General features: G+C 37.2%; 1 protein-coding gene across 2 annotated transcripts in view; it reads left to right on the top strand.

Moving 5' to 3' along the window:
- Positions 1 to 24,553, top strand: part of CLINT1 (clathrin interactor 1) — a 77,157-nt gene extending 52,604 nt beyond the window's left edge. Inside the window, exons 7-12 of one of the 2 annotated variants that reach the window (XM_010363404.2) lie at positions 3,581 to 3,827; positions 5,646 to 5,715; positions 15,476 to 15,550; positions 18,482 to 18,774; positions 20,985 to 21,135; positions 22,852 to 24,553. In XM_010363404.2, coding sequence (XP_010361706.1) covers positions 3,581 to 3,827; positions 5,646 to 5,715; positions 15,476 to 15,550; positions 18,482 to 18,774; positions 20,985 to 21,135; positions 22,852 to 23,198 — 1,183 coding nt within the window. In that variant the 3' untranslated portion in view covers positions 23,199 to 24,553. Of the gene's footprint in view, positions 1 to 3,580; positions 3,828 to 5,645; positions 5,716 to 15,475; positions 15,551 to 18,481; positions 18,775 to 20,930; positions 21,136 to 22,851 lie in introns of both variants that reach the window. The other variant, XM_010363402.2, reaches the window with a different exon arrangement.
- Positions 24,554 to 27,298: the final 2,745 nt, after the last annotated feature.

The raw sequence follows: 27,298 nt of genomic DNA, 5'->3' as shown, positions 1-27,298 counted from the left end.
CTAGGTTATACACTACTTGCAATTAGTATTGACATACTTTCCATGTTGCCAGTGTCTACTTATTTTTGAAGTTGATCCTGTGTATTTTTATTCAGGCTGGTAGTCTTCCCTTGGATTTTTTTTCCGCAGTAAAAACTTGTATAGATTATTTTGCATTTGAACCTTAGATGATCCAGGGACCTAAGATGTTAAGGGATAATGAAGTTTATATATTAAGTTTAATTAAACATAAGTTAAAGGATTTGAAATTTAGTGGTTCCTTGACATTTCATTATGATTCTGTGTCAGTGTGTACCAGAAAAACAATCCAAATGGATTTTGAACCGGTTTTTGAGAACAGATCTGTATTTTTATAAACTACATTTTCTGATGATAGGGCATTCGTATTTCGTTTTACATGGAACAATACTTTGAACTTTGCAGCATTTTTGTTCTTACCTACCAATATAGTTATAAACCAGTTTTTCTGACAATGTAAAGGGTAATGCATATAGCACTTAATTTACAAAGCAAATTTTACTTTGTAAATTTGACCCTTATCATTTGTGCCTCACAATATCTCTGCTAGAGTAGCATAAGAATTTTGCCTTTATTATTTATAAGTAAAACCTAAGATCCAGTCACACTGTGTGGAATTGCCTAAGTAACACAGTGATGGAACCAAGCCTTCAAGTGAGTTCTCGTAACTAAATACCATCTCTTTTTTTTTACCCTGTGCCAAAAATCTTAATAATTCAGAATTAGGGATCATTAAAAAGAGGCCCAAACAAAAATACAATCTAATTAGTGTATTTTAAGGATATTTTCATATCTTTTAAATCCCTGGAATGTCTCTTCAGGAAATACCAACAGAATAATGACCATAATTTCAATAATGTTTTCCAAATCAAGCCAAAATTTTTACAGGCCACAAAAACATTAATGAAGAAAACAACTCCATATATTTGGAATGGGCACCATTTCCCTCCCAATGTTTAGTGTTTATAATTATCATATGCATCCTTTTTCAGTATAAAAAAGCTAGATATATAGTTGTAAAATAGTTTTATTCAAAGTGCTAAAAATAAGTTCTGGCTCTTCAAAGATCACATTCCACAGTCTTGAAAAAGAGGCATTCCAGGGCAGGCTCAGTGCCATCACTAACTGTGTTACTTTAGGCAGGTCCACACAGTCTGATTGGGTCTTAGATTTTACTTATAAACAATAAGGCTGTGTAGGCTGGTTAGAAATCTGTGTGTGTTCTGTATTGTTACTTTCTCTCCTTTGCCCTTCTATCCTTAGTTTTTTTCTTTCTTTGTCTCCCTTCTTTTATTTCTGTTTCTTCCATGATTTTTATTTTTTATGTAGCCTCTAAGACAGGATCTCCTAGAGTTTCTAAATCTTTAATGAGTATTTAGGTTTAAAAGAGTGAAAATGCAGGGAACATGATTTATCATGATAATGATAGGGCACACCAGGAACTTCTGATCTTAAAGTATGTGTGAGAGAAGAGTAGATTTTTTGACAAAGCTGCATGTGACCTCAATCTCAATGGCACGTTACCTGAATTTCATACTTATTAGTTCACTGTTACATTCAGGAATTCTTGAACATTGATCAGATATGGAGCTTCCATTTATTTCATTGTGTGCTAGTCAGATTTATATTTTCAACTTGTAAACAAATTATTTTGCACTGAAATAAAATTGGGCACCAAAAAAGTAAGAAATTTCAGTTTTACAGCCGGGCGCGGTGGCCCAAGCCTGTAATCCCAGCACTTTGGGAGGCTGAGACGGGCGGATCACGAGGTCAGGAGATCGAGACCATCCTGGCTAACCCGATGAAACCCCGTCTCTACTAAAAAATACAAAAAAACTACCTGGGTGAGGTGGCGGGCGCCTGTGGTCCCAGCTACTCAGGAGGCTGAGGCAGGAGAATGGCGTGAACCCGGGAGGTGGAGCTTGCAGTGAGCTGAGATCTGGCCACTGCACTCCAGCCTGGGTGACAGAGCGAGACTCCGTCTCAAAAAAAAAAAAAAAAGAAATTTCAGTTTTACTTATAGGACTGATGGGAATCTTCAGGTCATTTGTTGTTGAGAAATTAGTAAGGGCTTTTGAATGCGTATCAGAACTTGTAGGTTCCTTAAAATGTTTATATATAAAAATATATTTAACTTCTTTGCTCTGTGTGGGAAGTCATTCTTGTTGATCTTTGATTTATACAAGTTCCAAGTTGGTTTATATTTAAGTACAAGTTGCTGTAGTTCAGTCTGAGGTAAATTGTATCAGCAGTAGTCATAGTTTAAAGGAGAATTTTAAATATTATATTCCAGGATATTTATAAATTAAACCACCTGCTCTAAAATTAAGTAGTATAAGTAATGGAACATGTTTCAAGTAATTTTTTTCTCTCTTTCTGTCTCCTACTTACAATGACGTGTTCCTGGAGAACAGACTAGGGCTGATATTTTCATTCCTAGCATATGAAAAACCCAGGTTTTTACTCTTTAGTTTTTGTTTTTTTTTTGTTTGTTTGTTTTTTGTTTTTTTTTTTGAGACGGAGTCTCGCTCTGTCACCCAGGCTGGAGTGCAGTGGCCGGATCTCAGCTCACTGCAAGCTCCGCCTCCCGGGTTCACGCCATTCTCCTGCCTCAGCCTCCCGAGTAGCTGGGACTACAGGCGCCCGCCACCTCACCCGGCTAGTTTTTTTGTATTTTTTAGTAGAGACGGGGTTTCACCGTGTTAGCCAGGACGGTCTCGATCTCCTGACCTCGTGATCCGCCCGTCTCGGCCTCCCAAAGTGCTGGGATTACAGGCTTGAGCCACCGCGCCCGGCCTACTCTTTAGTTTTTAAAATCTTTTTCACTATTAAAGAAAAAGGAAAGAAAATTTTTTTGAATGTGGCTGAAGGATAATTATCTTTAAAATATTTTAAATATAGTTGTTTTCTATAAAGCATTTTCTATAGTTATGTAAAAGTTTGATCTCCTGATACTATAGTAAAATAGCACAGTTGCAAAGTGCATTCCCTTATATTTTCATGCATTTACAGATGAGAGTTTAATTATTTGAATTAAGACGTATGACTTTTTTTAGCATCCATTGAAATTTTAATATTTTGTACATATATTAGTCTTTGAGAGTTGATGCAGAATTGTGTTATAAAAGTGGAACTATAGCTATTTGCACATAATCCATGTCAAGAAAATAATCATCAAATGCAAGTGTTTGAACTCTCAGGGTCTTATCGTGGATTCTGATACCATATCCTGCCATTTTATTTTTAAATTAAGCTTAAATCTGTAATAAACAAAAACTTGAGTTATTTTGACATTTTTTATTTATGCACATTTATGTAAATACTTTTTTGTAGCAGTGTTTTAGACTTATGTAGGATATTCTCTGTGTTTCCACTTCCCCTCCCCAGCACATGCATATCATTATTCAGACAGCTTAGATAACATTCTGTTGATCCCTGTCAAATAGTCAAAGTGTGAAATTTTGGAGTTACTGCATTTGAAATTCTTTAGCTCAAATCACTGAGGGACCCATTTTAAAATAATCCCATCTTATTATTTTGCTTCATTTTTAATATCTTTTAGCGACAGCGATGAGGAAAAGAAAGCGAGAAGAGGCAGATCTCCCAAAGGTGAATTCAAAGATGAAGAGGAGACTGTGACGACAAAGCATATTCATATCACACAGGCCACAGAGACCACCACAACCAGACACAAGCGCACAGCAAATCCTTCCAAAACCATTGATCTTGGAGCAGCAGCACATTACACAGGGGACAAAGCAAGTCCAGATCAGAATGCTTCAACCCACACACCTCAGTCTTCAGTTAAGGTGGGAATGGCGGTAGTTTACACATTATACATGGTTTTATTTTTATAAACCGCTCTTAGAATTTCTGCATTAGTAGGCTTGGGCATTTCTAGGCAATCATATTAATTATAGATCATATGGCATGTATTACCCAGAGACATTAATAATAAGAAATCTCTTTGAGGGAAGAAACCTGTCCAATTGCTGAATAATTGTCTGGGTACTTTCTATGAAAGTAGAAATGACACTTTTGGTTCATTTGGGGAAGGTTGTGAATCAGAATGTAGTGCATCTGTTCCCTTCTAGACAGCACTGGTTACCAACCACAAGTAGATTCACTAAAGAAAACATTGGAAGTATTTGGAAGTTTTAAGAAATGACAAACGAGGGAGTAAGAAGAGATATATAGGGGCAAGTTATCTCCTTTAATGTAGAAACATTGCCTATAAAGGGAGGTGTGTTTGCCTCACAGTCATTACTGATTGGTACCAGAAGAAGCACTGCCTCTTGTACCGTCTTCGTTTGTTTTTATTTACCATAGACATGAAATCCACCTGCTAGGCCAAACCCTAGTCTTTTCAGCAGAAATCTGCCAAAGGGGGAGATCTGCCTCAAAAGACTAAATTATTGTTTTTATCACTTTCCCCCACTACTGTTTCCCCAGTTTGTGTCTTTGCAAGAGAAATAGCTACAAGCTGGGAAAAACAATTTTCTAATGTATCCAGCAAATTTTAGGTGACTCTAAAAATAGAACCAGGCCTACTTAGTTGCAATAACAAATACCGTGTCAGCTTTTGCCAGATATCTGTTTAATTTTTTTAATAATAGATTGAGAATTTTATCACGTATCTTAAAGGATTTTAAATAACAGTTTGTAGTATAGCCTGAATATATGACACTGTGCAATAAATATTTTATATTTGTAGTACAAGCTTCTTCTTTTTTATTTTCATTTACCCTTCTCCCCCCTAAAATGTCTAGAAGGTTGAAGTTACCCAACTCATTTGAATCTCTTTTTTAAGGTGTTTTGGAATCACAGTATATAGTATTTTAATCTTCCAAGTTCAAATCAACATGCCTAGGATCTTAGTGTTTCCCGATTGCCTAATAATTGAGTTCTAATTTAGCATGTATGTATCGAACATACAGGACATAGGTATTTTGGTATCAGGGTGCTTATTAGCTCTGTGGAGAAGACAAAAATAGTATTACAGGTATAGGCCTCACAGTTTAGTTGGGGAACTAAATATGAAACAGATTCCAGAATATATCAAATAACATAGAATTACACTAACTTGTGTGATATACAAACAATAAGGATTGCTAAGATTCATAGAAATTTAGAGCTGTTTAGGATCTTGACCTCTAATCCAGTGGATCTCAAGCCTTGGAATTATCTAGGGAGCTTTCTTGTAAACAGGCCAAGGTCTTGGCCTTTTTAGTTTATACCTGGGCAATTATGACTCAATATATTGTATGGGACTGGTACATATGCTAGGGTTTTTTTTGTTTTTGTTTTTAAATGAACTGATACATAGCATTAAGATTTGAGTGGGATCTGGCACTTACGTTTTCCAGAGTGAAATGCAGTCAGAAAAGTGAGGTAGGAAACAAAGTGTCGATGTTAAGAGATTTTTTCACTGCTGGGAATGTAGTTACTTAAAGGTGCTTACTGCCTCTCCATAAGGATTCAAGGTCAGTACTCTTTCTCCAGAAAATCCTACCCTTATTAAGCTAATTACAGGTATTTATGTCTAAATTGAGAATTAGAGATGGATAGAGCTGATTTTAGAAAAACAATCTTTTCTAAGCTCCTGAATGTTATGTGTGTGTTTTCAGACTTCAGTGCCTAGCAGCAAGTCATCTGGTGACCTTGTTGATCTGTTTGATGGCACCAGCCAGTCAACAGGTAAGCTTCTACATTGGCCTTTTGTTCTTGGTAACCTTGGTTCAAGAGTCATTTTTTAAAATGCCAAATAAAAGATAGGTTGAAAAATGAAATCATATATTTGCATTGGGTTCATTTTTTATGTGAAATTAGTCTTGAGCATTATTTGGAATCATTGTGTTGTTACTTTTGCTTATCTTTTTATATGTACACCCATTTCTCTAAGTTATCCCTAATTTATACCTTTTTCTGACTGACCCTCAGACTAGCAAAGCTTTATTTGTGGTCAATACTTATTGGAGGTTAATAATAGTATCCTCAGTTCATTATCATACTTACATTTTAATGACTCCTCATAACCTGATGTAGTGCGTCTTCCCTAATTAATAATAAATAGTATTTCAAGGCATCATATACTTTTCTGAAATTTTTCATCAAAGATTTTGGAATATGTAGTTTCCATTTTTACTTTTTTAAGATTAACTTGGAGAAACAAAAAAATTGCATTTAAGCTGTTGCCTTTACTTTCTTTATAAGCAAAATGTACTGCTCTTCACATTTTACCATCTTTCCCTAAATTTTAATTGTGGCTGCCTTGGGCATGCCTAGAGATCATTTAACTTTTTATTCTTTTAATTCAACAAATATTTGTTGAACCAGACATTGGTCTGAGTGCTTGTAGATGTTAAAACAGAGTTGTTGTCCTCATGCAAAGGTCAAGTGGAGAAAATAATCATTAATCAGTTACAAATAGTTATCTAGTGATAAACAATGGCAAGTGTTTCAGTCAGAGGAATGACATTCTCTGAAAGTATGTAACTACCAAACATATATAAAGAGGGCAGCTGGGCGCGGTGGCTCAAGCCTGTAATCCCAGCACTTTGGGAGGCCGAGGCGGGTGGATCACCTGAGATCAGATTTCAAGACCAGCATGGCCAACATGGTGAAACCCATCTCTACTAAAAATACAAAAATTAGCCGGGCATGTGGCGGGCACCTGTAATCCCAGCTACTTGGGAGGCTGAGGCAGGAGAATTGCTTGAACCTGGGAGGCGGAGGTTGCAGTGAGCAGAGATCGCGCCATGGCATTCCAGCCTGGGTGACAACTGCAAAAAACTCCATCTCAAAAAAAAAAAAAGAGGGCTACAGCAAAAGAACTGTTTACCTTGAATTCTCATAGATGAGAAATCATCAATCCCATCTATGGTTTGGGATTTCTTCAGTTTGATTTCCAGTATATGCTAGATTTTGAGTCATTTCTGATCAGTTGTTTTCAAGAAAATTGGTATTTTTAGAGTTGCATTGGATGACTTTGGAGTTTTAATAAACTATTGTGTGACATGTCAGAACAGCTTAACAAATACAACTTCTGTTTAAAGACAGTCTTTTCCAAGCCTAAGTTCATTTCGCATTAAAATGTAGACAGTAAGATTGGAGTATGACTAATGTGCAAAGTAAATTTATTATTCCCAGTTGTGTGTAATGATTTTTCAAAGCCGAATTGTGGCTCTGCACAGTGGCTCACACCTGTAATCCTAGCACTTTGGGAGACTGAGGCAGGCAGATCACCTGAGGTCAGGGGTTTGAGAGCAGCATGGCCTACATGGTGAAATCCTGTCTCTACTAAAACTGTAAAAATTAGCTGGGCGTGGTGATGGGCACCTGTAATCCCAGCTACTCAGGAGACTAAGGCAGGAGAATCGCTTGAACCTAGGAGGTGGAGTTTGCAGTGAGCTGATATCACGCCACTGCATTCCAGCTAGAGCGACAGAACAAGACTCTGTCTCAAAAAAAAAAAAAAAAACCAAAACTTTAAATTAACATTTAAGTGTAAGTCTATGTGGAAATTACTTTTCATTGATAGTTTAGTATAATTAATATAATATAAAGCCCCCTGTTATTTCCTCCTCTTCACATACTATGTTAAAATTATTGGATTAGACATGAACTTTATTCAAGCAATTCTCCTGCCTCAGCCTCTCGAGTAGCTGGGTTTACAGTCACCTGCCACCGTGCCTGGCTAATTTTTGTATATTTAGCAGCATTTCACCGTGTTGGCCAGGCTGGTCTCGAACTCCTGACCTCAGATGATCTGCCTGCCTCAGCCTCCTGAAGTGCTGAGATTACAGGCGTGAGCCACTGCACCCGGCCCAGGCATCTGGTTTGACTCCCCTTCCCTTCCCTTCCCTTCCCGTCCCGTCCCTTCCCTGTCCCTCCCCTCCCCTCCCCTCCCTGTCCCTCCCCTCCCCTCCCCTTCCCTTCCTCCCCCCCGCCCCCCTTCCTTCCTTCCTTCTCTTTCTTTTCTTTCTTTCTTAGAGTTTTGCCCTTGTAGCCCAGGCTGGAGTGCAGTGCACAATCTTGCCTCACTGCAACCTCTGCCTCCCAGGTTCAAGCGATTCTCCTGCCTCAGCCTCCTGAGTAGCTGGAATTACAGGCATGCGCCACCACACCTGGCTGATTTTTGTATTTTTAGTAGAGACAGGGTTTCTCCATGTTGGCCAGCCTAGTCTCGAACTCCTGACCTCAGGTGATCCACCCGTTTCAGCCTCCCAAAGTGCTGGGATTACAGGCATGAGCCCCTGCGCCCGGCTGGCCTACTTTCTGAAATTCTTCAATTCCCTTTCCTTTTTTTCTGTAACTGCCAACTGTTCCTAAAATTATTCTTTAAACTTGATTGGACTGTAATGTCCAAGGTTACAGACAGCTACATTAGTCGTTTAACAATTTATGTGACATATTTTTATATGTTTAAGATTTGAACTGTAGAATTAACTGGTAGTTAGCATGTAGTCATATAATACAGATATAGTGTCACAGAATATCAACTATTTTGGACTTCCTGGTGTGAAATATTTAAAGGGCCCCTTTCATGCATCTGTACAAAGTTTTAATGGAGCAATCAGAGAAGAATTAACTAGGAAGGTCAGATGGGTGGATGTAACTTTTCCTCCCTGACATCAAGATTGCTTTGAACAGAGAGAATTATTAAATACCAACATGCTTCCTTTACTTGGCAAGGAAACTTTGAGTGGTTTTTCTTCTCTAGTGCAAACAGTAGTTTGACTAATTAAATAGAAGTAGCAATTAATATTAATATAGTAACTGAGAAAGTTTGAATGAAATCTAGAAGGTTTCTTGCCGTAAAGTTTATTTTGTCTTAATAAAAAGCAACTAATAAGATTAATATTAGAAGAATTTTTTAAAATTAAAGTTATCTCCTATTTGAAACCATATGTTTAACCAGTTTGTGCAGTTCCCTCTTAAATCAGTACATAAATTTAGTTACTCCCAATCTCTATTTAAATATTTTAATAATATCTTTTAAATTGAATTCAGCAGTGAAAGGAAATTGGACATTAAATCTTTAGCACTTACACATGAGAAGGTATAAGAATCTACCATATTAACATTGGTATTTGGTATGTCATTTGGGTGTCATTTACCAGATGTGCCTATATTTATAATAGTACTGTCATGCAAGTAATGTGGGCACAAACTGTAAAGCTAAGCAGATATGGCATCTGTACCACTCACCAGATAAATATATCCTCTGAGAAAATGCTTAGATTTTCCTGTGTGTGTCTGTGTGTGTGATTACATGTTCTTAGCATTCTCAAAAGTATATATGGTAAAAATCATTGTAGAATATCTTACCAAGTTTAAAAATATATATGTAAAACCTGATTATCAAGATTTACTTGAGACTGTCTTTTTTTTTTTTTTTTTTTTTTTTTGAGACGGAGTCTTGCTCTGTCGCCCAGGCTGGAGTGCAGTGGCCAGATCTCAGCTCACTGCAAGCTCCGCCTCCCGGGTTCCCACCATTCTCCTGCCTCAGCCTCCGGAGTAGCTGGGACTACAGGCGCCCGCCACCGCGCCCGGCTAGTTTTTTGTATTTTTTTAGTAGAGACGGGGTTTCACCGTATTAGCCAGGATGGTCTCGATCTCCTGACCTCGTGATCTGCCCGTCTCGGCCTCCCAAAGTGCTGGGATTACAGGCTTGAGCCACCGCGCCCGAGACTGTCTTATATCTTAATAAATGTCCCATTGTGGTGATTTTTTTAAAAAATCTGTACTCAAATGGTGTTTCAGTGGCTTTTACATAAAGTACCTTTCTAAGTAAACATTTTAAGAAATGAAAAGTAATTTAAAGTACAGTCATGGACTGCATAGTGTGTGACCATGGTTCCACATACAATACTATATTTCTACCGTACCTTTCTTATGTTTAGATATATGAACACTTTCTATTGTGTTATAGTTGCCTACAGTATCCAGTATAGTGACATGATGTACAGATTTGAAGTCAAGGAGTGATAGGCTATACCTTATAACCTAGGTATGTAGTAGGCTAAGTAGGTTTGTGTAAGTACACTCTATGATGTTTGCACAATGACAAAATTGCCTAATGCCCCAATGCATTCTGTCATTAAGAAATGTGTGACTATATTTAGAAAATAAGCCAATTGGAAATAGAATGCCAAAAACTGTGCCATTTCTTTTTTTTAGTTGATCTCACCTCTTTAAAAAGAAGTCCAACTTGTCCCCTTTGTCCCTTTGTAATTAAGAAATGTAGGTCTTGATTAACATACTGTTACACAAGGTATTTCTAGTACAATAAATGAGGTTGAAGAGAAAATTCAGCATAATCAATACAGATAGAACTTAAAAGACTTGCAATATATCTTGATTTTTTTTAAGTTGAAAAGAAACATTTGAAAGGATTAAGGTATATCAAATCCAAAATGTATATTACATTTACATTTGAACCTGCTGCTTTGTACCCAGTAATCACTAGTTGAAGACATTTACCTGAATATGTAAATACTCACCTTGTTCCACTCTTAGTGCACCAACTTATTTGGGTAGGGGTTGTCTCTGGTTTTAAACTAAGTTTACTGAAAATAAAATTTTTTCAGTATATTCTCATGCTCAATTTGGTGGAAAACAAGTGATTTGCCATAATTTAGACACATAAAGTATGTATCTGCTGAATATCTTTTTAAAATACATTTTCTACATATTCCATGAATGTAGTTATTTAAGCATTTATTATGTGGCCAATCTTTTTCAGGCTTTTAGATATGACTTCATTTGTTTGGATTTTTCTGGGTTTTATTCATTTCTTTATGTATGTTGATAAACTGCTTTTCACCTAAGATCTCACGACCATTTTCTTATGATAGTTGGTATTCTTTTATAATACTTTTCATTGCTTTATAATCTTACATTGGGTGGCTATATTATAATTTAGCCAGTTAGTCCCTTGTTTTCTAGATGTTCTTTTTTTATTTTTCCAAAATTTTGTAGCACAATAGCATCTTTTAAAGCTTTTTCAGTTTGGTAAGAGAAAACAATATTTCATTTTATTTTGCGTTGATGATTGAGTTTGAACACTTCATATTTTTATGGGCCAGTTGTTACTATCTATTCATGTTCTTTGTTTATTAGGAGTATTCATCCTTATTGATATTCTAAAATTTGTGTATTATAGATAATAACTCTTTGTCATGTATTTACATATTTTATTGTACTTTGCCATTGCTTTGATGTTGTGTGTATTAGAATTCTTCATGCAAAAGTTTGTCTTAATGTGATCTAGATTAAATTTTTTTGTCAAAGAAAATTTCCATTTGTCGTTTAAGTACTGTCTAGTTTAGCTGTATTTTCTTGTTCACAATATTGCTTTGGGAAATAACATGTTCCCAGCTGGTGATTGTAAATAACCTCCTTGCCGCCCTGAAAAGGCAGATGGAAATGGCTCATTTATAATGACAGTTCTCATGTGGGAATCTTGAAGGATAGCACTTGTTGTGAAAATCAGCAGTCTTCCACATGCAGCAATTTTTGGTAGAGTCTTATTTATATTCCTTTAGAATATAAATTTAGATGGAAGTTATCTGGGGAAATGCTTAAGTATAGAAAATGAATGTGGAATTTGGTATGCGTATCATACATACAGATATGGATAGTCCTAGGAGAGAGAAACATTTTCTAAATAAAGAGATTTTTAATTTTTGAGAGTTTTCAAAGTTGAAGATCACATTTCTTAAAGTACCAGTAAAAGCATAGTATGTGGCACTTTAAAAGATTAGAGAGAAAAAACATTTTCAGAGAAAGACAACTTCTATTTGTAAAATAGTTACATGCATCTTTCCATTCTTTGCTCTCAATATTCTTTTTTTTTTTTTTTTTTTTTTTTTTTTTTTGAGACGGAGTCTTGCTCTGCCGCCCAGGCTGGAGTGCAGTGGCCGGATCTCAGCTCACTGCAAGCTCCGCCTCCCGGGTTCACGCCATTCTCCTGTCTCAGCCTCCCGAGTAGCTGGGACTACAGGCGCCCGCCTCGTCGCCCGGCTAGTTTTTTGTATTTTTTAGTAGAGACGGGGTTTCACCGTATTAGCCAGGATGGTCTCGATCTCCTGACCTCATGATCCGCCCGTCTCGGCCTCCCAAAGTGCTGGGATTACAGGCTTGAGCCACCGCGCCCGGCCTATTGCTCTCAATATTCTTAAGCTACTCATGTTGGAATCGAAATCCCTGTGATATGGATGGAGAGGAATACTGTTTGCAGTAGATAAGTTATGAACATCATATAATTTCTGTTTTGGTGATAGAAGGAGGATAATTATCTGAATTACTAAATACAGGGTATGTCTAAAATAAAATTTCTTACCAGTTTGAAGTTGTGATCTACAGCTTTTATCCTCAACGTGTATTTTCTTTGTAGCCTAGACTGAATAAGATTTGAAAATCCCTAACACTGCCAGACGCGGTGGTTCATCCCTGTAATCCCAGCACTTTGGGAGGCCGAGGCAGGCAGATCACCTGAGGTCGGGAGCTCGAGACCAGCCTGGCAAACATGGCAAAACCCCATCTCTATTAAAAATAAAAAAAATTAACTGGGCATGGTGGCGGGCGCCTGTAATCCCAGCTACTCGGGAGGTAGAGGGTGGAGAATCACTTGAACCTGGGAGGCGGAGGTTGCAGTGAGCTGAGAGCGTGCCATTGCACTCTAGCCTGGGTGACAAGAGTGGAACTCCGTCTCAAAAAAGAAAAGAAAATCCCTAACTCCTAACTTGTTTGGTATAATAAGTTATATATCAATGTTTATTTACTGCTTAAATGAAGCAAATTAAAATAATCTTTAATTTTTAAATCCCTTAATGTTGTATTAATTGATTAACTATCATTCTGTTACCCAACAGTATACTTGACCAATGTTTTTAACATAAGGAACTTCACAGAAAACAAACTTATGAATATTAAGCAGCAACTGTTTGAAGCATTCATTTACTTGCTAGATTTTATTAATATGTGTGCTTGTTTAAATGGTTTAAACATATAACTCATTGAACTTTTGTGTTCCTTGTCACATTTTGTCACAATGTTTGTACCTTTAAGGAAGAGAAAACCAGATCACTGTGATACTCTCTTTTAGATGAAGTAAAAATTAGACTAAGCTGTAGGGTTGATAGAATTGAAGCACCTTCACTTTGGTTGGCATTAGTCAACTGGTGAGGGAGGATATATATATATATATGTGTATGAGTATGTACATCTGTGCTGAAGCAATGAGGAATTAGTTATGCCTGCTGATAGTTACCTACAGTAAATGTGCATTAAAAAGAAATACCAAGTACACACATATCAGAAACTGATTTGTTCCTTTTATTACTGTTGGCCATATATTAAGAAGGGGAGATGGTTCTAGTTTAATTAACCCAGTTGAGTGTAGCAGATGGGGCAGAATGTCTTGCAGCGATAAGACAATTCAGAAATGGCACCAGATGTTGGAAGCTGTCCCTAGTGGTGTTTGAGTGCAACCCAGATGTTCTGGTCCCACCTGGCTAGTTTCTAAGCACTGCAGGCTAAGCAGCTGTGATGTAACCTATATAATGTTCACATAACACTAAAAGCACCATAATTGAACTGCTGTAGACTTCTAAGGTTGTGACTATTCAGAGGTGAAATCTTTAAGGACAGACAAAAGTAAGGACAACTATTTAAAGTTTCAGATATTGGGCTATTTCACTACTTAAACTGAGAAAAAAAAAGGAGTATTACTTGAAATAATGTCATAATTGAAATTATAAGTAAAAGTAAATATTCTTACCCATGTAGTATTTACAAATATAATTTTATGTCAGAATGTAATGTTACGCACACAGAGGTTGATTTGCAGACTTATAATTTGGGTCTTACCCTTTTAAAAACACCTATCTAGAAGTAGCAAAAAAGCTATTTTTTTTCCATGCATTAAAATTACAAAATACAAGTATTTACTCTTTTATGGAGTAAACACTACGGGAGGAGAACATTCACCAAAACTATTGTATTGATATTTCTCCCTCTCTCTGCTTAAAATAATTTTTTTTGTTTTATTTTGTTTTTTGTTTTTTTGAGACAGTGTCTCACTGTGTCACCCAGTCTGGAGTGCAGCAATCTCGGCTCACTGCAGCCTCTGCCTCCTGGGCTCAAGCAGTCCTCCCACCTCAGCCTCCTGAGTAGCTGGGGCTACAGGTGCGTGCCACCATGCTCAGTTTAATATTTTAAGGTTTTGTAGAGACAAGGTCTCACTATATTGCCCAGGCTGATCTCTCAACTCCTGGGCTCAAGCAATTCCCCCACCTCATCATCCCAAAGTGCTGAGATTTACAGGCATGAGCCACCACACCAGACTCTAAAATGATTTTATACAAGTGGACTTTATCTTTCTAACTTTTTATTTTTAAAAATTCCAAGCCGGGCGCGGTGGCTCACGCCTGTAATCCCAGCACTTTGGGAGGCCGAGGCGGGCGGACCACAAGGTCAGGAGATCGAGACCATCCTGGCTAACGCGGTGAAACCCCGTCTCTATAAAAATACAAAAAATTAGCCGGGCGCAGTGACGGGCGCCTGTAGTCCCAGCTACTCGGGAGGCTGAGGCAGGAGAATGGCGTGAACCCGGCGGCGGAGCTTGCAGTGAGCCGAGATCGTGCCACTGCACTCCAGCCTGGGCAACAGAGCAAGACTCCGTCTCAAAAAAAAATTAAAAAAAATAAAAAAATAAAAAAATAAAAATAAAAAATAAAAATAAAAATTCCAAACGTACAGAAAATTTGCCCCGTTTTCTTTATCTCTCTCTCTGGTTCTTTTTTATTTGTTTGTTGTGTACTGTTTGTTCATCCATATCATTTGAGAGGAAATCGCAGTCATGACATTTTGCCCCTAAAATACTTCAACCTATATTTCTTTACAAGGACATTCTCCTTTATGATCGTGATATAATCATACTTGGGATTTAACATTAAAACAGTATTAATGCTAATATACAGACCACATTCAGATTTCCCCAGTGTCTCAATTCTGTTATTTCAGGATAGCAATTAGAAAAAAATTCGGGGTCCAATCAAGGATCCTGCATTTTATTTACTTGTTTTGTGAATATCTTATTCCCCAGCAGCATTTTACTCAGGTTTTAGAATCCATCGAAGACTCTTATAAAGAGCATAATTGGCTGGATAAGTTGTATTCTTTCCATATTATGCTCTTGAAATATTAGATAATTTTAACCACAGATACAGTGTAATTTATCTTACTAGATACAGGACTGAGGAACGGAAAAGAGTCTATGGTAGCTCATAGGGAACATAGTGACATGAAAATCTAGGTCAACAGACTAGTTTTTATGAGGCATCTGGGCCTCTAATATTAGGTACTTTTTGTGTAGCACTAAAATGGCCTCCAGAAAGTATTTACAATTGTTCTCTAGTTCTAACAGTTTTACCTTTTTCTTAACTTCTAGGAGGATCAGCTGATTTATTTGGAGGATTTGCTGACTTTGGCTCAGCTGCTGCATCAGGCAGTTTCCCTTCCCAAGGTATGATTCTATTTGATTGGCCAGAAGCCTGGGGTGGTAAAAAGGTCATGAAAAACAACTCCCATTCCCCCCAAGTCAACTTCTTTCTGTCATTTTTCTACTTGTAGTATTCATAATTCATAATTCCTAAAGAACTTACAAGGTGTTTTATTGGGCAGATGCCTTAAATGTGCCAAATGAATTACTTTGGTCACAGACTACTCCGGTACATCTAAAGAAAATTGCCCGTATTCATAGGTGACTCTTGTTTAGCTTTTTTGAAAGGGAAAGGAGGATGTGAGTATCTCTAACTAATCTCATTTTGTTTAATAGCAGCAAGAATATCATGGTTTATGTTTAGTTTAGCTTATGATTTTCATGAATGAAAGTTAGGGACATGGGGATCAGACCAACTATCTTACTAAAATGTATTCCTTTTTTAATTTAGATATGTTAAAAGTATTTATGTGAAAAATAACCGAACTTCGTTTTGACATATCCTAAAATAATGAGCAGTTGAACCTTAGGCAAAACTTTCTCATTCTTTATTAGAATAGAATTTTAAAACAAAAAGCAGCATTCAAACAGGATACGGACTTAAACATCAAGGATTGAGGTGAAAGGCCTGTTTCTTTTTTTAATTAATATTTTTATCTTATTACCTACCCCAGCCATATGGTAACTGTTTAACTTTACGAAAGCCTCTGAACCTTCAACTTTTTAAAACTAGGAACTGTATTACTTGTCTTGGTTATTTTTGAGGATAGTGTCTACAGAGGTATGTATTAGGTTGGTGCAATTATTGCAGTTACTCTTGCACCAACCTAATAAAATAGGGGCTACATTCATTATTAAGTGTCTGTTTAATTTTTTTTAAGGTTGTGAAGAGGTTGTGTTATTTGTTTTATAAAATCTGGTCAGTCTGAAGTTTGAGAGAGAATATTTTTAAAATATAGCTATGAGAATCTTAAACATGAGGTGAGGCAGGGAGAAAAGATGTAATTTAACCGAGTTAGTGTTATTACTGATCACAAGTCAAATAATCTATTGCCATTATATTAAACTGGATTAAAATTTATATTTAGTAATATCTGGTTAGGTTTGTGAGGAGTCAGGAAAAAAGATACATAGCTTATAAAATGATTTGGGGTTATTTTGACAACTTATTTTTGTAAATTCCAAGTATTTTCCAGAAACTAGAATTGTTGAGTAATTTTCTGCTTCATTTTTAAAGTGTGATTATGCCCTCTAAGGGTTGACGCCTTACTTTAGGCAAACCAAAGTGGAAGGTAAACGTTACCCTTATTTTACAGCTTCCTTGTGTAATTCTCAAAGTTTTTATGTATATAAAGTTGCCTACTATGCAAATAATTTAAATATGTTAATGTTGCCTAAGTGATACATCTCTTCATCTGTATGCATGTGATTAATATAACCTGACCACCTTTATGCAGGGGGCTGAAACCACTGCAACAATGATTAATCATTTCTGAACAATACATGCCCCACTAGAAATCTTTTCCTCCCGTGATTAATCATTTCAGATATGAAGTTTTCAGGTGGGGCAACACATTTTGCCCCAGTTTCCATTCATATTCTGCATTATAGATCAAACAAATAGAAAATCAGCATAAAGTTTACATTGACCCAACAGCCTTACTTAGTTTAAATTTTTTAATATCTAGAGCTAATTGTAAAACTCTTAATGCGGTCTCTTTAAAAAAAATTAAAAAAGAAGATCAAAGACATGTATTAGTAAAACCCTGAGGTAAAGAATATTAGTCCAATTCTTATATTAAATTGTTAGTAGAACTTAGAGTTTCTAAGTGAATTACTTTCTTTTTCAAGGGTGCTTACATTTTAATATGGTAATGGAAGAATGTAATTTTAAAGACTTCACATTATTATTCTCTTAATATTTAGCATAATGAGACATGGTATTGTAGTGGTTGGTCACTTTAGGCTAGACAAAATGTATTTCCAAGTTGTAAATGAACATGGAGTGCAAAGAGATGGTGTTAATTAACTTGGAAGGTACATACTTACTATTTGCTTTCAGATGACAGTTTTTATGTAGCTCTTTCTTCACCTTTTGCTTTTTCAAATTCCATTTATTCATATTTATCTATTTGTTCCTTTCAATATAAAAATTGATTAGAGGTTAATTGATAAGACTATAGTGATTAAGAGTATGGATTTTATGCATTCAACCTTGCACTTGCAAAGTATAGTGATAGGGTTTTGCTTGTTTCTGGCTTGGTTGTGTTTTTTAATATTACATGAGTTTTCTTCCTCTCTTTTATTGTAAATAAACAGTCCCAGTTGAAGCGGGCAATGTGCTAAAGTTATAGCCCTTGTGTTGTCAGTAGAAGTATGGCCAAATAAGTGAGAAATTCTTTTTTTTTTTTTTAGACGGAGTCTTGCTCTGTCACCCAGGCTGGAGTGCAGTGGCACAATCACTGCAGCCTGCACCTCCTAGGTTCAGCCAATTCTCGTGCCTGAGCCTCCCGAGTAGCTGGGACTACAGGCGCTTGTCACAACACCCAGCTAATTTTTTTGTGTTTTTAGTAGATACTGGGTTTCTCCGCGCTAGCCAGGATGGTCTCAATCTCCTGACCTTGTGATCTACCTGCTCGGCCTCCCAAAGTCCTAGGATTACAGGCGTGAGCCACCATGCCTGGCCATTTTTTTTGTGGTAAATTCAGTGTGTCACCTATAGAGTTGCCAAGAGATGGATTTTCCTTTATATTTGGAAGAATTTTTTTTTCTTTGCCACCTTGTTACTCTCGTGTAATATTCATGAGAAAGAATACTGTCCAGATGGAGATGGTAACTGCAGATGTTAATCTGGGTGGACTCAAATCAGCTCTAATTTGTTTCAGTTCATAGATTGTTATATTTGTTCTGTGCATTTCATGAAGTTTCTTACCCTTAGAGTTATTCCTGTCTTAGTAACAGCAGCAAGTGGGAATGGAGACTTTGGTGACTGGAGTGCCTTCAACCAAGCCCCATCAGGTCCTGTTGCTTCCAGTGGCGAGTTCTTTGGCAGTGCCTCACAGCCAGCGGTAGAACTCGTTAGTGGCTCACAATCAGCTCTAGGCCCACCTCCCGCTGCCTCGAATTCTTCAGACCTGTTTGATCTTATGGGCTCATCCCAGGCAACCATGACATCTTCCCAGAGTATGAATTTCTCTATGATGAGCACTAATACTGTGGGACTTGGTTTGCCTATGTCAAGATCACAGGTAAGTTGTCTGGTTCCCTTGGAAGTTGTTATTTATAATCTTTGAGATGCTCTAACTCATCTAACAATAGATTAGTGTAAAACAGAAAAATAAGCAAGTCCTTTTTATGTGTATGAATACGTGTCTGTGTGTATATATATACACGCATTTGCACATTTCATTTACCTTATACTCTTTCCCCTAGCATAGTCATTTGCATTCTGGAAGGCAAGACCTTCTCCCCCATCTTGTAGTTACTGTAAAGCCAAGCATGGTGCCTTTGTACAGAGGAGGAACATGGCAAAAATTTATTCTTTTAACAAATTGGTATTTGATAGTTTTTTAAATTGTCTTTAAGAAAAAGAAGTAGGCCAGGCGCAGTGGTTCACCCCTGTAATCCCAGCACTTTGGAAGGCTGAGGCGGGTGGATCATGAGGTTGGGAGATCAAGACCATCCTGGCTAACACGGCAAAACCCCGTCTCTACTAAAAATACAAAAAATTAGCCAGGTGTGGTGGCGGGCACCTGTAGTCCCAGCTACTCAGGTGGCTGAGTCAGGAGAATGGCATGAACCTGGGAGGCAGAGCTTGCATTGAGCCAAGATCGCACCACTGCACTCCAGCCTGGGCGACAGAGTGAGACTCCGTCTCATTAAAAAAAAAAAAAAAAAAAAAGGAAAAGACATAGAGATATTGTTTCACTCCTGGCAAGTATCCGTTTAGTAAAATTTCTGGTCGTGTCCCTAAAGAAATATCACTGATTGGTTGTAAATAATCAGTGCTAATATGGAAAATTATTCTGTCAAATGGTGAATGTTCTTCCCAATTCTGGACCTGCTCTACATTGTGTAAGTGTTTTATAGGCTTGTCTTTCAACTTTCATTTTCATAAAGAAAAACAACTAAAATGGGAGCTTCTTAATTCACTATTTTATTTATAGTTAAATCCAAATTACCTAGTACTAGCTTAGAATTCAAACAAGTGCAGGCTTGGAAAATATGTGTCTGAATGGTACCAGGAACTTGCTATTTTTGACTCAAACTATTGAGAACATGTGTTTATGATGCTAATTACTCATTTTAATGTGTAGATTCTCGTCTTTGGGGTATTAGGATGAAGGAAAAGAAGAAAGAAGCAGAAAGGTGACTACTCTGTATAACAGAAATAAGACCTAATGTATGAGTTAAGCATAAAGCCAGTCTACTTCATTTGCAGTCTTAATTGTAACTGTCGTAATTCTTTGCATTGGTACATTTTTAATTATTCTTCCTCTTCTTGTTCCTTTTTTCTGTCCTTTTCACAGTTATCCTCAGTAACCATTAGGAACCTCTGCTTCTTTCTCCTGAATTTCTTCTTTCTCCTACATTGGTCCATATATATCAAGTTCATTTAGTGTTACTCACTTTAGGTAGTAAAAGTATACACAGAGCAGGGAAATGCCAGTCAGGATATGTGAGATATAAATTGCTTTTTCATGGTTTTGCCTTATATCCTTGTATAATGTGAGATGTCATATCCTGAATTCTCTGTTTTGTTGTGTTGTTTTGAAACAGAGTCTCACTGTGTCGCCCAGGCTGGAGTGCAGTGGCACGATCTCTGCTCACTGCAACCTCCACCTCCTTGGTTCAAGCGATTCTGCTGCCTTAGCCTCCCAAGTAACTGGGACTACAGGCGTGTGCCACCATGCCTGGCTAATTTTGTATTTTTAGTAGAGATGGGGTTTCATCCTGTTGGCCACGCTGGTCTTGAACTTCTGACCTCAGGTGATCCGCCCACCTTAGTCTCCCAAAGTGCTGGGATTACAGGCATAAATCACTGCGCCTGGCCTCTGAATTCTCTTTTGAAAGGATAAATTTCCACTTGTGTATCTCCTTAAAGCTATACTAACCTAAAGTTGGTAGTTCCCCTGGGCATTTGCCAGGAATGGTGGCTTCTAGACTTTGAGTGTTGGGAGAATAATTGTTAGTGTAGGTAAATCGTTGGTTTTATCCACCTCAAATCTGATTGGGACTTCAGAGGAACCTCTTTGGGAAGCTAATGATTCAGGGTATAGAAGGCATTAGGATAGAACATTTGTGGTTCTCTTTGTTTCAGAAGTGCATTGTTGTGATTAAATTGCCATCTGATAATTTTTATAGAACAGATGCTTAATTTTTAGAGCATTTTTCTATTTTCCAGCCTTTGCAAAATGTTAGCACAGTGCTGCAGAAGCCTAATCCTCTCTATAATCAGAATACAGATATGGTCCAGAAATCAGTCAGCAAAACCTTGCCCTCTACTTGGTCTGACCCCAGTGTAAACATCAGCTTAGACAACTTACTACCTGGTATGCAGCCTTCCAAACCCCAGCAGCCATCACTGAATACAATGATTCAGCAACAGAGTAAGTTACCTTAAGACGTCCCACTTCTTTGTGTACTTGCAGTCTTTTGCCTTAATGCTAGGACTACTACAAACTATGAAATAAAAATACATCACATAAATTGTAACTAACAGTTAACCAAATGCCTGTTCACTTAAGATATTTTCACATAATATTTACTGGATATTCCTCCTGGCACATTGAATTACTTTATATTCTATTCTTGGCCTGATAACATTTATTGTATTGTGGAGAGTTTTGAGGACTTGATCACTAAAACAAAAATTTGCTATACAGATGTTTTTTAAAACATATAGGCAAATATGATGGACAGACATATGTCTGATTCTGCCATTGAGTGGTAATCACCATTCATACATATTTCTTTCTATCTTTTCTTTTTTCTTTTTTTTTTTTTGAGATGGAGTCTTGCTCTGTCGCCCAGGCTGGAGTGCAGTGGCGCAATCTTGGCTCACTGCAGCGTCCACCTCCCAGGTTTAAGCGATTCCTTGCCTCAGCCTTCTGAGCAGCCAGGATTACAGGCATGTGCCGCCACACCCAGCTAATTTTTGTATTTTAATAGAGACAGGATTTCACCATGTTGGCCAGGCTGGTCTTGAACTCTTGACCTCAAGTGATCCACCCGCCTTGGCCTCCCAAAATGCTGGGACTACAGGTGTGAGGCACCACGTCCAGCCACTTTCCATCTTTTCTAAGCATATTTTTATTTTTTATTTTTATTTTTTTCTTTTTTTTTTTGAGACGGAGTCTCGCTCTGTCACCTAGGCTGGAGTGCTGTGGCCGGATCTCAGCTCACTGCAAGCTCCGCCTCCCGGGTTCCTGCCATTCACCTGCCTCAGCCTCCGGAGTAGCTGGGACTACAGGCGCCGCCACCTCGCCCGGCTAGTTTTTTGTAGTTTTTAGCAGAGGCGGGGTTTCACTGTGTTAGCCAGGATGGTCTCGATCTCCTGACCTCGTGACCCACCCGTCTCGGCCTCCCAAAGTGCTGGGATTACAGGCTTGAGCCACCGCGCCCGGCCTCTAAGCATATTTTTAATACTTGGGATCATTCTCTCTATGTTGGTTTGTTTCTTGCTGTTCTTATTCAACATTAAGTCATCATTTTCCCTGTGTGGAATAATATTCTTAGGAAAAATGATTGTTAGCGCTTGATAGTTATCATATTAGTGTATGATTTCCCTTGCTAATTATTTCAGTTGTTTCCAGCTGTTATTATAAATCAAGATTTTGTATAAATCTTCATACTTTGGTTTTTTTCCTTAATAGAATGTTCTAAAAATAAGTCAATGGATATAAACTTTTAAAAGATTTTTGTATAAATCTTCATACTTCTGATTTTTTAAATAGAATGTTCTAAAAATAGAATAAGTCAAAGGATATAAACTTTTTAAAGATTTTTGATACACACTAGCTCTTGACAACTTGTTAAGTAGGATTTAACAGTAGGTTTTGTAGGAATGTTTTTAAGTTGGCTGTTTTTCCCCAGTCTACTCTTACTGTTTCTACATCTCTGGGGAACCAGAGCCAATAGTCACTGAATATATTTCTCAAGAGGAACCAGTGCAGAGTAATATAAAATCACTTCTTATAAAATCACTGTAAAGGAATTTTAATGGGGGTAAAGAAGTACAGATGCTCAAGAAGTTATTAATTCTCTGCTCTATGAACCTAAGAATTTATTGTGGTAAAGTTCTTCTGTCTGTTTTCTTCTGGTAGATATGCAGCAGCCTATGAATGTGATGACTCAAAGTTTTGGAGCCGTGAACCTCAGTTCTCCATCGAACATGCTTCCTGTCCGACCCCAAACTAACACTTTGATAGGGGGACCCATGCCTATGAGCATGCCCAGTGTGGTGACTGGCCCCATGGGAATGGCCCCTCTTGGAAATTCTCCAATGATGAACCAGAGCATGATGGGCATGAACATGAACATAGGGATGTCCGCTGCTGGGATGGGCCTGACGGGCACTATGGGAATGGGCATGCCCAACATAGCCATGACTTCTGGAACTGTGCAACCCAAGCAAGATGCCTTTGCAAATTTCGCCAATTTTAGCAAATAAGAGATTGTAAAAGAAGCAGATTGAATGAAGAATTTTTAGCTGTGCAGATAGGTGATGTTGGGATGGAAAATGCTAATCAACTACCCTTTCTTTTATCAATTAATTAAAGTCTACATAAAGAACCAAAAAGGCTGTTTTATAAAAGTGAAATATCCAGTATTTCAGAGGGCCAGGCAAGAGCACTTCAGATGAGGCAGTCAGAATCATTTTTTCCAGTGAGGATAGACCACAAGTGGGTGGTGAGGCCATTGAAAGCCTTTGTCAACTGAGGAGCCCATTTAACAGCATAATTTGTGGGAAGATTGGTATAGGGCTGAATAAATGTGTTTGAATATCTAATTTTATACTTTCTTTTCCTGAGGAACTTGATTTTTCTGTCCCTGGATCGCCTTGTCATAATTGGGTCTGTTCCTTTTACTACCACTCTTGAGTCCATATATGAAATCATTAAAGTTGGATGATCAGTTTTTTATAAAAATATATATTTTTGTCCAAAAAAGGCATACATACATGATTATGGCTAAATCAAAGGTAACTGGAATGTATATACTTTTGCTAATGTTCAGCAACACTGCTATTATACTATCCAAATTTTTATTGTAACAAAACCTCTTTAAGCAATTGGTGATCGCTATGGGACTTTTCCCATGTCTTCTGCTGTAATTATCCTGTGCAGAACTAGGAAAATTTTTTTTTCAGGACTGCTCTATGGTTTCCTTTAAAAGAAAAAAAAGTCTGTTTGTTTTTAGCCGTCATTATTTACAATTTGCAGTGATTAACTTGGCAAGGCTTCCTTCCGTGTTTATCCCTGTAGCCATCATTTAAGTCAGGAACACTCAAAAGAGAAAAATATTTATTTTATTTTTTTCGGGGGGGTGTCTGAAAAGGTAAAAATCCATTAAAACCTTAAGTTAAATATAAATGTTACAACTCAAATGTTTGCTTTTAGATTTTATACAGTATTTGTTTTGTTTTGGTTTTGAGTGTATATAATACAGCATTAGCAGTATGGTTCCAGTAGAGGAGTTAAATATATATTATTAAAGGAGACCTGTAGCAGTCAAAGATTTTATTGATTTAACAACAAAGGAAATTAATTAAAATGTTTTCATTTTTCTGCTGTAATTCTGCATTAAGCTCACATGAAAATCATGATTCTAGAGTTTGGAATGCAAAATTAATTGTTTTACCCTCAAGCTGGGAATATTTTTCAAAATAAATACTATAATATAGATATCAAATTATTACCTCCCCATGTTATGTTGAAAATTTTTTTATTAAATTGATAAAACTTTATTTCCATTATATTCATAATGTTCTGTTATACATAACATTAAAATGTTCATTAAAATCAATGTTGAACTGCTTTTTCTTTCATTCTGTTAGACATTTGAGACCATTGTATAATTTGGGCAAAGTAATCTTTATAAATAATTTAAAATTATTTAATGACTTCTCTATTCTTTCCTATCAGAGTCTACTGTTAGGAATTAAAAATGAAGTAGCAAAGATATCCTGACCTGCTCCATTCTTGCTAATGTTCCATCTACAACATTTCTAATTAGGCAGAAATTCATGTACTTCAGCTAAGTGGTAATGAAAAGTGATTCATTTGCTGAATAAGAGATGAGAGAGAGTGTAATTAGCTGACTGCGGTTTTTAATCTTTCAGCAATTCAATGTGTTTAACTTAGTTTCAAAGAAGAGGAGCTTTCAAGTGTTGTTACTTCAGAGCAGTCAAGCCCCCCTCTGGTGGCAGCAGTAGAATATGGTCCCTGATGTTTAAAACCTATAATCTGAAGTAAATTTTTTCTTTAAGAAGTGTATCTTCACTTCCTCAAATATGTGTGATTCTTAGATGAAATGTTTATCTGAACCTTTGTGTTTTAATTCTTTCTCTAATCAGATTGACCTCTAAAGCATTTTCTGTATCATGCCCTCCTATGTTATATCTTCTTTTTTCTTGAACTTCAACCTACAGTTTCTTATCAGTATTTTTCTTTCAGAGCCCATGAAAGAGAAAAACAATGGTGGTTTCACTGAGTGTCCAGTTTAATGATTTGTCTCCGAAGGGGTAAGTTATACTTGAAGAAAAGCATAAATACCCCTAAATCATTTGGAATTGGGAAGAAAATACTCTTCCTTTCTTTCACTGTTGGGTTTCCTTCAGCCCATCCTCTATACCCTTTCCTTCTTCAACCAAAGTTTTTCTGCTTGTATCAAGTTTTTATTCTGCCTAATGGTGTGAGGGGAAAGTTAATACTGTTCCAGCAATTTTTGTATGGTGAGTCTACACAGCCACTCCAGATTTATTTTTGTTTCCTTCCCTCTAGGGTTTTTTTTTTTTCCCTCCACTTCTCTGGTGTCTTCAAGAACCACATACACTGTTTTTAAATAGTACTTTGGTTAGATGTTTCCTTTTTTTTTTTTTTAATTGCCTGAATGATAACCATAATACTATCGGTTTGAGGGTAATCACTAGCTCACTAGCGAGTTGAGGCCTACAGTTATGGTTGGAGGGAAGGGTTAGTACTTTTTTTCCTCAAATATTTATGAAACAGTTTTTCTTTTTGGCAGATGAATTAAAGAATTTGCCATCTTTCTGAACTTTGCACTGTCTCATTTTGAAGATAAAGCATGGTGGCATAGTTTCCTAGCTGAGATATCAGGAAATACAGCTAAATCTATACTAAGCATGGAGCAAACCTTATATTAAGTGGATTTCTGAGGTAAATGCTGTGTGTTTCAGCTCTCCTGGAAGACAGCACTGACTGCATTGTGGAAAGACCATGTGCTGGGAATCTCATTTTAATCACCCACCATCTGTGTGACCTTGATAATTTACCAGACCTCTCTGGGCCCTCATTTTTTCCAAAATGAACTTAAGTTGAAATGTTGGATAATTAAATAAATGATGAGTGAGATCCACCAGCACCGACATATGTGCAGTACATGTTTTCCTGCCTCCCATTCTTTGTTTGTGTAAATGCTTACATATCAGCAACTTTTTTTGTGCCAGTCACTCTGCTAAACACTTCACGTGTCAGTTTACACAGCAAATTCAAAAGTTCGTATTCCTGTTTTATTCTTAAAAGCAGAGTATAGTAAAGAAAGCCTGAGAGACTTGTAAGTTGGTTTCTAATTAAGGGGTTTTACTAGCTGCATGAATTTAACTCCACTTTTTTTTTTTTTTAACTGTCAAGGAAATTGTAAATGAATTGTTCTGTGAATGTTTTGAGTCATTTCTTACCACATTGGTTTAGATATGAGACAGAGAGCTATTAAAGTGAGCTCCTGGTGTAGGATTTGCCACACAATTCTCATTAGAATGTTCTCCACTTTTACAAGCTTTAGAGATCAGTTTTTTAATTGATCGACTTGCAGTTTTGTTGACTAGGATCTTGCTATTCTAATACCCAGATGAGCAATCAGATAAAAAGACTAAATAAAATCCATGAAAGGATTTTTTGTTTAACTCACTATGACCTTAATTCCTTTTTTGTTGTTGAAACAGGGTCTTGCTCTATCACCCAGGCTGGAGTGCCAGTGGCACAATCACGGCTCATTGCAGCCCCAACCTCTTGGGCGCAAGCAATCCTCACGCATGAGCCTCCCAAGTAGCTGGGACTATCAGTGTTGCGCCACACACCTGGCTAAGTTTTTAATTTTAGTAGAGACAGGGTCTCCCTATTTTGCCCAGGCTGGCCTTGAACACGTGGGCTCAAGCAGTTTGTCCACCTCAGCCTCCCGAAGTGCTGGGATTATAGGTGTGAGCCATCCTGCCCAGCCTATGACCATAATTCTTGTGTCTTCCTTCTTTATTAAATGGCAACCTTGCCTAATACATTGTTCCTGGGCAGCCATGAGTAGCTACTGCAGCCCTTTCCTCTGGGCTTGCTTATCCCTTTGGGCAGCAAATCAGCACATGGCCAATTCAAGGCTTACCTTCCCAGGGATTTGAAGCCCCGAAGGGCAAAAGTGGGTTTTGTTTCCTGTTCTTTAAATCTCATTTTAAATAACTGAATTATGAACTATGAAATCCTACTTTTCCTTTCCATTTGATTTTTCTTTCTTTCTTTCTTTTTTTAATAGAAACAAGGT

The sequence above is a fragment of the Rhinopithecus roxellana genome, chromosome 3 (genome assembly GCF_007565055.1).
Source record: "Rhinopithecus roxellana isolate Shanxi Qingling chromosome 3, ASM756505v1, whole genome shotgun sequence".
NCBI classification, from domain to species: Eukaryota; Metazoa; Chordata; class Mammalia; order Primates; family Cercopithecidae; genus Rhinopithecus; species Rhinopithecus roxellana.
The sequence above is the reverse complement of the archived record's forward strand: the minus strand, read 5'-3'. Positions and strand labels throughout refer to the sequence as shown.